The sequence below is a fragment of the Zophobas morio genome, unplaced genomic scaffold (genome assembly GCF_036711695.1).
Source record: "Zophobas morio isolate AGI-343-1 ecotype UQ-CSIRO unplaced genomic scaffold, CSIRO_AGI_Zmor_V1 ptg000022l, whole genome shotgun sequence".
Taxonomy (NCBI): Eukaryota; Metazoa; Arthropoda; class Insecta; order Coleoptera; family Tenebrionidae; genus Zophobas; species Zophobas morio.
The window spans coordinates 7,428,043-7,445,626 of record NW_026972127.1 but is presented as its reverse complement, the minus strand read 5'-3'; the positions used below and the strand labels follow the sequence as shown (position 1 = coordinate 7,445,626).

The window sequence follows — 17,584 nt, the reverse complement described above, 5'->3', positions numbered from 1 at the left end:
CAAATTTGAAATCCGTTTTTTGAATTTGGGTGTTGAAAGTTAAAACATAAAAAAATCAGGAGGTTTCGGGGAATCTTTTAGGCCCGGATTCATCTTTGGGAGGTTTAAATTAATAAATGCAGCGATTGGATTTGTTGGATGATTGTTTTCTTTACTAATAAGAACCTCCTGAATAAGATTCCGGGTCCAAAAGATGTCTTCCGCATCTCCTAAATTTTTTGAATGTTTTAACGGTCAACATTTCCGAAAAACGACAACGTCAAAAATCGTCTGTCGATTCTAAACAGGTGTAAAATTCGGCCCCAAAATCAATCAAGGCGACTAGAAAACTTCAAAAAATCGAATGGTGAAAACGGAAATCCGGTATCTGATCTCGTTCCGGAATTGCGGGTCGTCAAATTTGAAATTTGATTTCTGAATTAGCCATCGACAGCTAAATAACAATAAAAAAAAAACATCTTTTAAGCCCTGATTCTTCTTCAGGAGGTTCGAATTAGTACAGAGAGTAATTTAGCCAGATTGAGATTTTTTTAAATGGACTCTAATTTGTTGGATTTTTCACTAATTAGAATCTTCTGAACAAGACTCAAAGCCCAAAAAATGTCTCCAGGGCCTCGTGGATTTTTTTTTTGAATTTTTCAATAATCAACACTTTCAAAAAATGACACCATAATTAGATATATTCATCTGCCGATTCTAAACGGGTGTAAAATTCGGCTTGAAAATCAATACTCCGACTAAAAAACTTCAAGAAATCGCATAGTGAAAGCAGAAATATGGTGTCTGCTCGCGTTCCGGAATTACGGGCCGTCAAAGTTGAGATTTGTTTATTTGGATGTGGGTGTCGATTACCGAAAAATTAAAAGAAAAATCAGGGGGTTTCGGAGACATCTTTTAAGTCCACATTCTTTTGCAAAATGTTGAAATTAGTAAAGATAACAATTTTCAGACAGATCGAGAATTTTTTTTAACTTAATTTTTTCCATTCTATCAAATTTTTTAGAATTAGACTATGTGAAGCTATCTTGCTTAAATGAACTCCGATTTGTTGGAAAATAATTGTTTTCTTTACTAATTAGAACCTCCTGAACAAGACTCCGGACCCAAAAGATGTCTTCAAGGGTGCCTGAATTGTTTTGGATTTTTTTTTAACAATCAACACTTTCGAAAAACGACACCATCCGATATATTCATCTGTCAATTCTAAACGAGTGCAAAATTCGGCCTAAAAATCAACCAGTGCGGTTAAAAAACTTCCAAGAAATCGAAAGGTGAAAAGAAAAATCTAATATCTGATCCTGTTCCGGAATTACGGGCCGTCAAATTTGAAATTTGTTTTTTTGCATGAGTGTCAATTGACAAAAAAAAATTCAAAAAAAATTCTGGGGTTTCTGCCCTGAAAATCACCCACTGCGGTTAAAAAACTTCAAGAAATCGAACGGTGAAAAGAAAAATCTAGTATCTGATCCCGTTGAGGAATTACGGTCCGTCAAATTTGTTTTTTCTGGATTGCCAAAAAATTAAAACAAATTCTAGGGGGGTTTCGGAGACTTGTTTTAAGGGCAGATTCTTCTTCAGGAGGTTCAAATTAGTAAAGGTACCAATTTTCCGACAGGTCAAGAAATTTTGTTTTCACTTAAGTTTTTCGAAGGGTTGGTATTTTTGGATTTGGATCACGTCAAGATATTTTGGTTAAACGGACTCCAATTTGCCGGATAATTGTCTTATTAACTAATTAGAACCCCCTGAACAAGACACCGAGCCCAAAAATGTCTTCAGGATCTGATTTTTTTTTTAATTTTTTAACGGTCGACACTTTCGAAAAACGACACTGTCTGATATATAAATTTGTCGCTTCTAAGCAGATGTAGAGATCGACCTGAAAATCATCCAATGTGACTAAAAAACTTCAGAAAATCGAACGGTAAAAACAGAAATCGGGTATCTGATCCCGTTCCGAAGTTATGGGTTGTCAAAGTTGAAATTTGTTTTTTGGATATGGGTGTCGATTGTCAAAAATATTTAAAGGAAAATCGGGGGTTCCGGAGACATCTTTTAAGCCCGGATTCTTCTTCAGGAGGTCCAAATTAGTAAAGGCAGCAATTTTCAGACAGATCCAGCGATTTTTTTTAATTGATTTTTTCGAATGAGTAAAATTTTTCGGATTTGACCATATTACCATACTATTTCACCTAAACGGGTTCCGATTTGTGTGAAAATTGCGCTCTCCATTAATTTGAACCTCCTAAATGATTCTGGATCCAAAAGATGTCTTCTGAAATCCCATGAATTTTTTTTGAATTTTTTAACGATTCCATTTCCGAAAAATGACACCATTCGATATATACATTTGTCAATTCTAAACGGGTGTCGAATTCGGCCTGAAAATCTACCAACGCGACTAACAAACTGCAAGAAATCGAATGGTGGAAACAGAAATCCAGTATCTGATCCCGTACCGGAGATATGGGCCGTCAAAGTTGAAATTTGTTTTTTTGATTAATTCATTAATTTAAAAAAATATCGGGGGTTTCGGAGACATCTTTTAAGATCAGATTCTTCTTCAGGAGGTTCAAATTAGTAAAGGCAGCAATTTGCAGACAGATCGGAAATTTTTTTTGACTTAATTTTTTCGAAGGCTGAGGTATCTTTGGACTTGGATCAAATCAAGCCATTTTGCTTAAACGGACTCCAATTTGTCTGATAATTGTCTTCTTAACTAATTAGAACCTCCGCAACAGGATTCTGAGCCCAAAAGATGTCTTCAGGACCTCCTAAATTTTTGTTTAATTTTTTAACGGTCGAAGTTTGAGAAAAACAGCACCGTCCGATATATTCACCTACCGATTCTAAACAAGTATTGAATTCGGCCTGAAAATCAACCAATGCGACTAAAAAGCTTCAAGAAATAGAACGGTGAAAACAGAAATCCGATATCTGATCCCGTTCCGAAGTTATGGCTCGTCAAAATAGAAATTTGTTTTTTGAATATGGGGAAGATAGCTAAAAAAAAAAAAATCCAAAAAAAATCAGGGGTTTTTGGAGAAATCTTCTAACGCCGGATGCTTCTTCAGGGGGTTCAAATCATTTTCAGACAGATCGAGATTAAAAAAAAAAAATTTCGAATGGGTTAAATAATTCGGATTTAGACCATGTCACGCTATCTCGCTTAAATGGACTGAGATTTGTTGGATAATTGTTTTTTTTTTATTAATTAGAATCTCCTGAACAAGATTTTGGGTCCATCCAGGTATTCAGGATTTCCTGGATTTTTCGGAATTTTTTACCGAACAACACTTCCGAAAAACGGACACCATTTCATCACCAGTCACCATTCATATAAAAATATTTTAATAATAATAAAAAAAAAAGGTTTCGGACACGTCTTTTACGGCCGGATTCTTCTTCAGGAGATTCAAATTAGTAGTAAAAACAGCAATTTTCAGACAGGGAGAATTTTTTTTATTCACTTTTTCGAACGAGTCAAATTTTTCAGATTTAGAGCATTTCAAGCTATTTCGCTTAAACGTACTCCGATTTATTGGATAATTATTTTCTTTACTAAGTAGAACCTCTTGAACAAGATTTCGGGCCTAAAAGATGTCTTCAGGACCTCGTGATTTTTTTTTTTCAATTTTTTAACTATCAACACTTCCGAAAACCAACACCGTCCGATATATTCTTCTGTCGATTTTAAACAGGTGTAGAAATCGGCCCGAAAATCATCCAATGTGATTAAAAGACTTCAGAAAATCACACGGTGAAAACAGAAATCCGGTATCTGATCGCATTTCGGAATTACGGGCCGTCAAAGTTGAAATTTGTTTTTTTGGATGTCGGTGTAGGCTACTGAAAAAAATTAAAAAAAAAAAAAAAATCAGATGGTTTGGGAGACATCTTGAAAGTCCAGGATCTTCTTCAAGGGGTTCAAATTAGTAAAGGCAGCAATTTTCAGACAGATCGAGAATTTTTTATCTTATTTTTTTCGAATGTTTCAGATTGTCGGTTCTAAACAGATCTAGAGTTCGACTGTAAATCAATCAACTCAACTAAAAGTCTTCAAGAAATTGAATGGTGAAAACAGAAATCCGGTATCTCATTCGGTTTCGGAGTCAGGAGTCGTCAAAGTTGAAATTTGTTTTTTAAATATGGATGGGTGTCTATAGCTAAAAAATAATTAAAAAAAAACATGAGGTTTCGGAGACATCTCTTAAGCGCAGATTCTTCTTTAGGAGGTTCAAATTAGTAAAGGGAGCAATTTTCAGACAAATCAAAAAACCTTTTTTTTGACTTAATTTTTTCGAAAGGTGATCTTTCGGATTTAGGAAAACCGGAATCCACTACCTTATCGCGTTTCGGAGTTAATGGATTAAATGGAGGGTGTTATAGAATTTTTTGCTTTGTAGATGCTACGAAACATCTACAAACATGAAATTAGCCATTCGTCAAACTACAATACTTCCCAAGTTTCTACTTGAGAAGTAAAAATGGCCACTTTCAAACTATTTTCTTATTTTTACTATTAGAGCGTAAACTAAGAACCCTAGAGTACTATAAAATAGATTTCTCGTTTTGGTCTGTCTGTCGTCTGTGTCGGTTTTTCTTAAGACAGATAATCTTCGAAACTTCCGAATCAATTCTTGTCAAATTTTAGCTGTGTTAGGAATATCGTAGATGATAAAACGCTAACTAAATTTTTATGACGTCGTTTCAAAATTTGCGTAGTAAATACTACTTAAGTTTTATAAAATAACATACTCCTGTATTTTTTAATGTGGGCTTTCTATTTTTAAACTCAATGACTTTTCTATCAATTGCTTAATTGGTCTATTATGAAGAAAAATGTGTTTTTTAAGAAAAAAAAAATCAAATTTTAAATAAAAGGGGTCGAAAGATATAGAAAATTTATTATAAAATGCGATTAAAATATTGTTTTTAGAAGAGACAACTTCTAAATATTTTTTTGTATATTTTTTTGCTCTACTAATTTTTAATTTCTCAGTTTTCATTGACACTGGTTGAAAAATCCAAACTAGGTACTTAAATCTGCGCCAAACTATATCCAAAAATTATTATCAATAAGACCATGATAACAATTGGACTACATTGAATACAAATACTTAATCCTAGAATTTATTGAACCTGGACAAGAATTTTTAGTTTCGTAGAACAAAAAGTATAAAAATAAAAGATTGCCCAAACGCTCATAGTATTGTATTCGACCTAGATTTTCAGCAACAAATCTATCTCATCATTAAGCCTTCTTTTTCCCGCATTGTCATCTCCAAACATAACTGACGCCCATAAAATAAAATTTAAGACATCCTGTATAAATAATAGTCCATTAAGTTCCATCACTACCGAAATAAAACTCTAAATCAGCACGCGTGACAAAAAACTTTTCTGATCGCATTTTGCCAAAATGGGCGTCCTCTACTTGTCACAATTTACACAAAAAAAATCCACCGGCTTCTCCCAATAAAACCCGCTCGATTTCCGCACGATTTATGGAACCTTCAAAGGCCTTTTCATTACGTACCCGCACAATAAAACCTCATCCTTCCCAGAGCGCCGCTTTGCACCGCTTTTGATGTGTGTTGTGGAAAATTCGAGATTGGAAAACGCGATAAGTTCGACTCGAACACACAAAGCTACTTATTGTGAACCCCACCGCCATGCGAAAGGCCCCCGAGACCCGTAAATACTCACTCGAATTGTTCGTATTGCTGAAAACCGGATTATCGTCGAAATTCGCAAAGGACTCCTGCGTCGTCTTCGTCGTCGTGTTGTTGTTCGATGTGAAAATATCAGCGTTATCAAAGTTCACAGCGAACGACGTATTCTTGCCAGCCTCCGGCCGCTTCCTGTTTAATTCTGTCGTGCTTCCGTTCAGCTTAATCGGCTTTGGATCGGATATGAGCGTGCTCAAAGGCTTGACTTTCGACGTTTCTGGGGTCTTGTATCCGTTCTTGAGGGCCTGGGCCGGGTCGAGGTAATACCTTTTCCTTTCGTACTTGTCCACCATGAAGTCCTTCACCGACTGCTCGTCCCGGAACTCCGGGCCGGGGGAAGCGCCTTCGTACAGGCCCAACCAGACGCTCCTGCAGTAGTCGTTCCCTCGGCTTTTCAGCATGTCGATTTCTTCCGTCGTGAACGTGGCCATGGAGATGGATTTGACGCGGTGTGGCGGCGTTAAACCTCGTCTGAAAGCGCAAAAAATGGATTTAATAAAGCGCTCCGGAAAAATTCATAATCCGGTCGACCGGATAATTGATAATTAACGTTGAAGTACTTGGGGGTTTTTTGCGTTTGTACGTTGCCGCACTACCTGTCATTCAAGATGGGTCAACAATTTTCCACGCGTAATTGTTTAGTGTATGAAAAAGCTCATCTGAATATCGACAAGGCTGACTCTTAATAAACCGAAAAAACCTACCAGACGATAATTAACGAAATTTTAGAATAGTCTATTAATTAAGACTAAAATAAGGATTTTTAATAAAATAGCGAGCTTAATGGCTGAGACCATGAATTTTTAAATCTGCGTCGTCAATGTTCACTTAATTGCAGTTACAGGATTCTATTTTATATTGAGATTTTTTACGAATTTTTGTTACAAATTTTGCACACAATTTAAGAAGAATTCACTTCGTTGCTTAACTTGTGACAAACAAGTGTGAAATAGAAAATAGATGTGAACTTAAATTATGAACTGAAATACTGAATATTGGCAGTCATGGTGACAGTGTTCAAGGCAATGAAAGTGTACTTCCCACCCCCAACAGATACGATCGAGCTGAATCATCCTCACATACACTATCCTGGACAACGCACAAGTTTCCAATTCCCCTAGAGTGAAAATACTTGAGAAGAACGCACCGATAAAAGGTCGAGTTATTAACTTCAGTTATACAGAGTGTTCTATTTTTTGACGCACAACATATACCTGAAGTCTTTTTAAGTAGAACACTACACATTTGTACGTTTCTTAGAATTTACAAGAAATATTTTTGAAATTCTAATGCGACTTAAGAAAGTTACTGAAGTTTTCTTTAAATTTTCTAAAAATGCGAAGATTCGCAAAAAAATGGTATTAGGATTATTATTTCCCGAGCGTAAGCTAAAGAAGTATTGTGATATGGTCCAGCCGGCGAATAGCTACTTTAATGTTTTTTGACGCTTATGATATCAAAAGTATGAAATAATAGGACCTGTGTGTCGAATTTTAGTAGACAGATGATCTCCGAAAGTACTGGACCGATGAATATCGTGTAGATGGTAAAATACTAATCAAAATTTTACATAGTAAATGTTTTTTGCTTTTTATAAAATTATATACTCCTACACTTGTGGTTTATGAATCTGCCTTCAGTTTTTTACTCTAGAGATGCAGATTTTCTCAAAAAAATCCAAAGCGAGCGGATTTCATCAGTTCGATCCCCTCTTGGGTCACATTTTATTTATTTTACTGTGATTGCTATTATTGGTATTGTTGGTATTATTTTCCGAACGCAAGCTAGACTATGAAAAGTAGGTCCATCGTTGCTGTCCGTCCGTCTGGCTTTCTGTCTTGACTTTTATTACGCAGATAATTTCCGAAACTACCGGGTTGATTAGCAAATTTTATATGTATTTTTGAAATATCGTGTAGATACTAAAACACCGACCAAAATTCGTTTGATCATCCCCACCAACAATTTGATGACGTCACCACAAAAATTTGTACATAAGTGAATGTTATTTAAATTTCCTAAAATAGCAAACTTTTATTCTTGATTTACTTTGGTCTTTGTGTCAGTTTTGTGGTTTTTATAGTTTTTTCGCATTTTTCTCATATATTTTCTGTGTTTTTTCCCTTTTTCTTACTGTCCTTTTTTGTTGTATTCTTTGACATCTTTTTTGACTCTCGTCTGTTAGTCGGACTTTTTGTGACCTTTCTATAGCTTTTTTTGACTCCACTTTTTTATCACACTTTTTGTGTCCTCTTTTACCGTCTTTTTTTAGGTCATTTTTGTTACTTTTGTAGTTTTTTTGTTGCTTTTTGTGGGCGCTCTGTTGAGTTTTTTGGTTTATTTTTGCAGCCCATTTGTCGACTTTTTTGTCGCCTGTTGTAGCGTTTTTTTGACGTCTTTTATTATTTTTTTACTCATTTTCGCATTTTTTTTAAATATTTTCTGTGTGTTTTTCCCTGTATCTTACTGTCTTTTTTTGTTGTATTCTTGGAAAACCTTTTTTCACTCCATTCTGTTAGTTGGATTTTTGTGACCTTTTTATACCCTTTTTTGACTCGTCTCTTTTATCTCTTATCGTTTTTTTTTGTCATTTTTGTCACTTTTTAGTTTTTGTTTCCACATTTTCGCATTTTTTTTTTTTTAATATTTTCTGTATTGTTTCCTTTTTCTTATTGTCTTTTTTTTGTTGTATTCTTTGAAACCTTTTTTGACTCCCTTCTGTTAATTCGATTTTTGTGACCTTTTTTAAGCTTTTTTTGAGTCCTTTCTTTTGATCACACTTTTTGTGTTCTTTTTTGTTTGGTAATTTTTTTAATTTTAATTTTTTTTTAATTGCTTTTTGTGGATTTTCTGTTGCATTTTTTTGGCCTGTTTTTGTAGCCTATTTGTGGACTTTTTTGTCGCCTCTTGTAGCGCTTTTCGTCTTTTTTTGACTGCTTTCCCCTTATTTTTTCCCAATTTTCAGATTTTTTTTAAATATTTTCCGTGTGTTTTTTCCTCTTTCTTACTGTCTTTTTTTGTTGTATTCTTTGGAATGTTTTTGACTCCCTTCTGTAAGTTTGATTTTCGTGTCCTTTTTATCGCCTTTTTGTGGTCATTTTTGCCACCTTTTAGGTTTTTTTTGTTTTTTGTGGACTTTCTGTTGCGTTTTTCGGACTGTTTTTGTAGCGGTTTTTGTGACCTTTTTTTTTTGACTACTTTTATTATTTTTTTCCACATTCTCTCATTTTTTTGAAATATTTTCTGTGTTTTTTCCTCCTTTTTGTTGTATTCTTTGAAACCTTTTTTGACCCCGTTCTGTTATATTTTTATGACCTTTTTTAGCCTTTTTTGGTCATTTTTTTAGGTTTTTTTTGTTGTTTTTTGTGAACTTTCTGTTGCATTTTTTGACCTGTTTTTGTAGCCTATTTGTCGACTTTTTTGTCGCCTTTTCTAGCGATTTTTTGTCCCCTTTTTTTTGACTCCTTCCCTTATTTTTTCCCCATTTTCGGATTTTTTTTTGAAATATTTTCTGTGTGTTTTTTCCTCTTTCTTACTATCTTTATTTGTTCTATTCTTTGAAATCTTTTTTGATTCCCTTCTGTTAGTTGGATTTTTGTGACCTTTTCATAGCCTTTTTTGACTCCTCTCTTTTATCACAATTTTTTTTTGTGTCCTTTTTATCGCCTTTTTTGGTCATTTTTGTCACTTTTTAGTCTTTTGTAGTCTATTTGCAGACTTTTTTGTCGTCTTTTATAGCGGTTTTTGGCGACCTTTTTTGACTATTTTAATTATTTCTTTCCCCGTTTTCGATTTTTTTAAATAGTTTCTGTGTTTTTTCCTCTTTCTTATTGTCTGTCTTTATTGTATTCTTTGAAATCTTTTTTGACTCCCTTCTGTTAGTTGGATTTTTGTGACTTCTTTATAGCCTTTTTTGACTCCCGTCATTTATCACACTTTTTGTGTCCCTTTTTATCGCCTTTTTTGTTCATTTTTGTCACTTTTTAGATTTTTTGGCTTGTTTTTGTAGCCCATTTGTCGGCTTTTTGACTCCTTTCTTTTAATCGCATTTTTTTGTCGCGTTTTATCGTCCCTTTTTTTTTTGGTCATATGTTGTGATGGCCTTTTTCTCTTTTTTTTTTAATTTTTGTCCTTTTTTTCACATTTTTTTTATATTTTTGTGGGCTTTCTCCTTTTTTTTGTTGTTGCAATTTTTGTAACCTTTTTGACTCTTTTCTGTTCGTAGCATTTTCTTGTGACCTATTTTCTGTTGTCTTTTTTGTGACCTTTTTTTGACTCCACTTTTTCAGTCGCATTTTTGTGGAGTTTTCTTACTCCTGTTTTATTACCCTTTTTTGGTCATTTTTTGTTGGTTTCGTACGTTTTTTGCTTTTTTGTGGTTTTTCTGTTCCATATTTTGACCTTTTTTATCGTCTTTTTTATCACTTTTTTGTGGACTTCGTAGTTTTTTGTGACCTTTCTTGTAGCATTTTTAAACGATTTTTTTCTGAGGTTTTTCTCTTTTTTCTTCATTGACTTCTTTTTTTGTTGCATTTTTTGTGGTGTTTTCTTGTATAGCTTTTTTTGTCATTTTTTTGTGGCCCTTTTTGCACTTTTATTCCTCCTTTTCTTTTGCCTTGGTGAAAAATTGATATCTACATTTTTAATAAAAATTCACTGAGACACACACATAGCATACTTTTTTATCCATGATTTAACAATCCACACCTGTTTTTAGTTTTCGGAGTCATTATAAAAAAAAAAACAAATTCGAAAAACCAACTTTTATAATTTATCCAAGAAATTTGATTAGTTTGATTATACTTGAGGGACCAGTCACAGTGTAAGAAAAAATAAAGTGGCCATGGGAGGATTGAACACGGGACAAAATCATAGCCGCACCTTCGTGTTATCAGTACAATGCTAATTAGTATAAGAGATTGTTATATAATTTGGTGTTTTCCACGAAAATCTGGATGGCTAGGGTACAAAATCAAGGCGGATTCATAAACCACACGTACAGGAGTATTATTTTTTAAATTTGAATAGCACTGTATATGCCATTAAACACGCGTTGTTGGATATCCCAATATCAGAGACAGAAAAAAAAAGGTAAAACCAAAATTGTAGATAGTATCCATTAAAATTATTTTTAACTATACGGTGTGCTCTATTTTTAAAATGTAACAAGCCACTTCTTTTTTATTTTCTAGAATACCCTACATATTTTTACAATAGTCTGATTAGCCTATTCTTATTACTTATCTCAAACTACTTTGAAACGTTGCCACTTTATTAATTTTTTTAAGCAATAAGGGTTCTCAAAAGATAGTGTTATTTTTGACATCTATGCTTCAACAGATGTACACGCTATATAGAAAACTAGATATTAATATACAATGTGCATAATTTTGACTTTTTAATAAACCCTCTGTATAGTAAGACTTAATCGACATTTCAAAAATAAATACTAGCTGATTAGAGTATGTAAAACTATGTATATAGGCCGTTTCACTATAAAAAAAGTTATATATTATAACCGTATAACTTTTGTCTTTGCCTTTTTTCAGAACACAAACGACACGCCACTGATCAAAGCCTACGTGACTGAATGATGACATTGATGACTTAACGAGTGCTTCTCTTACTATTTCCACTCTACACAAGATCATAACATATAAAATGGCGGAAATTTCAAAATCTGTCGCCAGCTACGTGCTGAATTTTTTATTAACAAATTCCGGACTGTTTCATTAATAATTATTAAAAGAACAATAGTTCAATTGTATACAAAAAAATTACATTCACCATCTTAACTAAATTTTAAATATTTCGTTGATGGCTATCTTAGTTCGTTTCGCTGCAGCAGACGTTAAAATAATTACAAAAACAAAATTTTTATAACCTTGAAAATGCAATAAACAAAAAAAAAGATGAAGAGATAATTCTGTACAATGTGATATACACTTACGGATTGATGTATCGACTAAAAAAAAGATAACTCCAAAGCTGCTAAAAAGCACTCACATTCAGAAAAATGCTCACTACTCTACCAGCGTCTGTTTATGTGCGTCGCTTATATCGGGTAAAGTTCAGCCGATAACCGAACGCATCGTACCTTTATCGAAAAAACGCAAAACCGTTTAGCGGAATTATTTTTGAGTTGACAGTTCAAGGGATTCCTATCTGGCGTGATTCCAATAAATCTGCGCTTATTATTCATTTATTAGCCGAGAAACGAATTAACGTTTCGAGGTCACTTCATAATTACAGATTACAGTAACCTCTGCGGCGCCGCAAAAGGAGTGTGAACTTTTTTCGGGAAAAAATTGTGGTTTATTATAAAACGCCACGATGTTTTGACTCATGGATTTATTATTGAAAATATGTGGCCTGACCTCTGACTTTGAGCAGTCGCTGCGTCAACACAAGACGAATTTAATTCGTCACGAATCGAAGGTTGCCACACGAACGACGGGAAAATAAGAGAGAAAAAAATGATTAGGAAATTTGGGTAATTTAGCAAAGTTAAATAGAAGGTAGTATAGTTAATCGAGTTTCCGCGAATTTTAAGGCGTGTTTACCCTAAAAAAAACGGAGATCAAAAGATCGCGACGCGGTTACAATTTAAAAATGACGTATTTACGGTTTGTTTACGAATTTTCACAAGTCAAATGTTTTTAATTACAAATAAAAATAAACTTACTTTTTGAAATGATAATAAATTCGGTAAGTAACACATAAAACGTTTCATTTCTTTGAACTTTTCATGTTCGCGATTTAGTGTTTGTTTTTTTAATACAACCAAACTTACAAAATTCTTTGCATAGAGCAACACGTTTCTACGATTTCATAATCCCCACATCACACCCGTTCGTCTGAAAGCACTGTGTTTTTCTAGTTAAAATAATTATGTAGAACATAAAGCACAAAATCCATAATTACAGCAATTTCTCATGTTTTCACTATTACTCAGCTAAACTTCAAATCAATCTTTATAAAATAGCTACAAAGTAACCTTTACAAAAATATATAAAATATACAGAGCATAAAATCTGAACAATGAATAACGTTTTGCACTGATTTCTTGATAGTGGTTTGACGCAAAAATATATTTAGAAAGCCTTATGGAATCTATCAATAAAACAAAATTCTTATTTTTTTCATTCAAAAACTGTTTAATAGCACGCCGGCTAATTTCTTTCAACTTATTGAAAAATACGATACGCAATCCATTATGTCTATTAATCTTTCCATATGCTGATTACTGCGTAATATTTAAAAAATCGATAGAAACCAGATCAAAACGCACAACCGTTGTTTTACTTCAATGAGCAAATACAGGTTGTTCTATGTGACCCAGTTTTCCTACTCATACACCGTTTCATTTTTATTTTTCCAATTTTTTTTGACACATTGACAACCCACAAATTAAAATAACAAAAACCTACATATTTTATTCTAAATTCGGTAACAATTTAAACATTAACATTTATCCTTTCACGCCGCTGAAAGGTCAGCAATTCCGGAGGCGACTGGAACTCAAACAATGGAAACAAATTTTTAGAGAAAGTCGTGTATAACAGTTCAGACGTCATTATAGTGGTGAATTGGTATGTGAACTTGTGGAAACATTCACCCTTGATTGTCGAAAAACAAGTAATTTAGAGTTGGCTGCAAGAAAATTCAAAAACGTTATCCTTGAGTGACGGTTTTAACTCCGCGACGTAGTGCCAACAAGGCACACATAACCTTAAAAAAGGTTAAACAAACAGTAAAGTTCAGTTATGCCACACGAAAGCCTAGAAAAGGCAACTGACATATAGGTACAGGAATGTTGCAGAATCATCGAAACAAAGCTCAATATCAGGTGGTAAATTATACCAATGATAATCCGAACTGATTCATAGTAAATGCGACTTTGTTGGTTCATTATTTGACACATTTATAGCAAATTTTAAATAGCACGAAACTCCGTAACGATAAATTCTTACTTAAGATAAAATTATTCTTTCTTCTAGAAATAACTATTCCGATTACGCATGGGATTGCAGTTCATGCACATGTTAGATAAGAATTTAGTAAACATCGCCAGCATTCCAGTTCATGGTTAATCTAACATTTAAATATTCCGCTTCCTCAAAATTTGATTTTGGGAAATTTTATTTTTTATGATAAACCCTGTAAGTTTAAAAATTTAGATAACATAATTTTTTGCGCAAATCTAGATACCTAGGGAAAAAACTCAAGGCGGATTCATAAACCACAACTACAGGAGTGTGCTATTTTATAAAATTTACATGGTCTTTATAATGAAAAATGTGAGGAGACGTCTTCACAGTGTTAGTGGGGATGATTAGACAAAATTTGTTATTCTATGGGTAATTGACTCCGAAATCGGAAAATTTCATGGTGCATTAAAAGAAAAATATGCTGCTTACTTTAACTTTGAAATTAATATGATCTAAAATGTTTCTCATGAGAAACAGGCATGGAAGACAAAAATGCAGAACTTACTTCGCCCCTGAAGTTCAGTCCAACTAATCCCACTTTTTTAAGAACTATAAAATGTTATTTTTTGTAATAACCTCTACAAATTAAAATACTACAGATAATTGGAGCCACAGTTTCAGGAAAAAAGCTTTTCATGAGTGCTTCGAAAGGGCGATTTTCGGATTAATTTTGAAATAATCCAGATGCCTAGAGTAAAAAAATCAAGGCGGATTCATGAAGTACAAGTATAGGAATATATTATTTTATCCAAATCTAAATTACATTTATTAAAAAAATGTTGAGGAAATGTCATCAAATTATTGCTGGGGGTGATTAGTCAAATACATACAAAATTTGACACCAGTAGGTCCAGTAGTTTCGGAGATTATCTGTCTAATAAAAATGGCCATAACAGACAGACAGGAACGACATACCCACTTTTTCGTACTCTAGGGTTCATAAAACGTCGAGAAAATATAAAAATAACCGGTCCCCCGATGGCTTCTATTAACAATAGCTTACGTTCGGAAAGTAAAATTGGTCTAAAATAATTTAGACAGAACTTCCCTCGCTCCTGAAGTACAGTCCAACGACCCACGCTTCTTTAAAAATGATAAAATTTTATTCTTTGATTGTAATAACCTCTATTAATTAAAAATATATACACAGTAAGGTAAGGCAGTTTAAGAAAAAACCCATGAGCGTTTCGAACCGCGCGACCTTCGGTTGTGATTTTTTAGTTTCTACTTTAGTTAGCCATGACGCATAAAGTGCAATTGAAACGGCTGACGTAAGCGTCATAGCCAACTAGAGCAGAAATTTAGAAATCACGCGATACTAGTATAAAAATCAAAACGGATTCATAAATCACAAATATAGAAATATGTTATTTTATAAAATTTAAATGACATTTACTAAAATGTAAGTGTATAAAATTTCAAAGGACTTCACATGGTCAAAATTTTGCGCTTTGTCGTTTTGGAAAATTTATTGGATTATCCACTGAACAATGTAGATTTTGTGGAAATAAATGTTGTTACATTTAGAAGCAATATTTCAAAGTATGTGTTGCAGCAAAGTATTTCCTTTTTTTTTCTTAATTGTTTTAATATGTAATAATAATAAATAATGCATATTGATGTTAATATATAAATTTATTTTACTGATTTACTCAGGAACTACAAAACCGAATGCTTTGAAATCTTGAAGATGTTTTAATGGTATAAAGAGCATAATAAATTTTTAGTCAAAATATATTCGGTATATTTTTTGTTGCATTTTTTCTAGATTTTTTTTCAATTTTTGCTCGATTTTTTCTTTGTTTTCTCGATTTTTTGGTGCGTTTTCTTTACTTAATTTTTTCTCTTTTATTCTTTTCTGCTCAGTTTTAGTTCCATTTTTTGTAGGATATTTTGTTATTTGATTCTTGTTTGATACTTTGTTACTCGATTTTTTTGTTAAAATTTTTGCACCATTTTTGTTCCTTTTTTTTCTCAATTTTTTTTTATTTGATTTTTTTGTTTTTCCTCATTTTTTTGTTTGATTGTTTTCGCTTTTTGGAAAGTTTTTTTTGCTGTCCTTTTTTTTTCTCAATTTTTCGTTTGATTGTTTTCTCATTTTTAAGTAAGTTCTGCTTGATTTCTTTGTTCGACTTTTTGTTTGATTTTTGTTCCATTTTTTGTTCAGTTTTTTGTTCAATTTTTCATTTTTCATCAATTTCTTTTGAGGTTTTTTTTGCATTTTTTTTTATTTTTTTACTCAATCTTTTGTTCGATTTTTTGCTCTCTGCCTCTTTTCCTGTTCGATTTTTTTTTCGATGTTTTTGTTGGATTATTTCTGTCCCTTTTTTTCTCAATTTTTCGTTTGATTGTTTTCTCATTGTTTGATTTCTTTGTTCGACTTTTTGCTTTTTATTCCAAAGTTTGCTAATTTTTTGCTGTATTTTGTCTTGATTTATTGCTCAATTTGTTGCTCGATTTCTTTGTTCCATTTTTCTTGCTTGATTTTTTTGTTAAATTTTTTCGATTTTTCCATGGGCTTTTTGTTCGATTTTTGTTTAATTGTATTTTGGTTTTTCTGTTGTAGCACAAGAATATCGTATTTTATAAAACTTACAATGGGAACTTTTGGTCTGTTGTGGGTTCGGTCTTTTAAGTTTTTTGTTTTTTTCTAAATTTTTTTGTTCCATTTTTTCTTGGATTTTTTCTAGATTTTTTATTTGCTTTCTCGATTTTTTTGGTGCTATTTTTTTTACTCAATATTTTGTTCGATTTTTTTGCTTTGTTTTTACATTCCCTGCCCAAATTTTTTTTGCTCGGCCCGATTTTTTCCAATTTTTTCTTAATGTGTTTGTTTGATTTTTTTATCTCTTTTATTTTTTTTTGCCCGATTTTAGTTCCATGTTTTGTACGATATTTTGTTACTCGATTCTTGTTTCATTTTTTACTCCATTTTTGTTCGAGTTTTTGTTCCTTTTTCGGTTGTTTTCTCAAAAGTTTCTTTGTTTGATTTTTATTTTTATTAATTTTTTTGTTCAATTTTTTGCTCGATTTTTTGTTTTTTTTTCTCGATTTTTATTACTGGATTTTTTGTTTGATTGGTATCTCAATTTTTTTGTAAGTTTTTGTGCTGGATTTTTATTCCATTTTTTGCTTGATTTCTTTTGAGTTTTTTCTTTGCTTCAGCTTTGTTCGATTTTTTACTCCTTTTTTGGCGATTCTTTTTGCTCAATTTTTGCTTAATATTTTCGTCATCTATTTTTTCTTCCATTTTTGCTCAGATTTTTTTTTGTTAGATGTTTCCTGAATTTTTTGTTGGATTCTTTTTTAGTTGGGATTCTCTCGATTGAAATAATCATGTTTAAAATCAAAGCGGTTTCATAAACCACGAATAAAAGAGTACATATATCTAATATATAAAATTCTCGTATCACAGTGTTTGTAACCAAACTCCTCCGAAACGGCTTGACCGATTTTTATGAAAATTTTTTGTGTATATTCGATAGGTCTGAGAATAGGTCGTAAAATATTTTTTATACCCCTAAGTGATAAGGGTGGCCCACCCAAAAAATTTTTTGTTTATTTTTTTTTTACATTTTTTTTTATTTTTTTAAGATTTGATATCAAAAAATACATATAAACTTAAATTTTCACCCTTCTACCACCAACCCCCACTTTTTAATAACGATATTAGTATCTTTACGTTCATCCACAGATGCGCAATAGGGATGCAAGATCGCTGTTGAATATAATCAGTGTCGTACGAAAAATTTTTATGTATAATTTATAATTTAATTTTTTATTTAACTATCAAAATATTCACTAGAAATAATTTATATTTTTAGTATGCAAAATGATAAATCAAATTGTTGGAACACGATA

General features: G+C 32.4%; 1 protein-coding gene across 3 annotated transcripts in view; it reads right to left on the bottom strand.

Annotated features, from left to right (window-relative positions):
• The window catches only part of LOC135133765 (arf-GAP domain and FG repeat-containing protein 1), a 64,050-nt gene that overhangs the window by 3,621 nt on the left and 42,845 nt on the right, over positions 1 to 17,584 (bottom strand). For 2 of the 3 annotated variants that reach the window (XM_064062267.1, XM_064062268.1), the window contains exon 2: positions 5,710 to 6,203. In XM_064062267.1, coding sequence (XP_063918337.1) covers positions 5,710 to 6,203 — 494 coding nt within the window. Of the gene's footprint in view, positions 1 to 5,709; positions 6,204 to 11,682; positions 11,790 to 17,584 lie in introns of those variants that run through there. The other variant, XM_064062269.1, reaches the window with a different exon arrangement.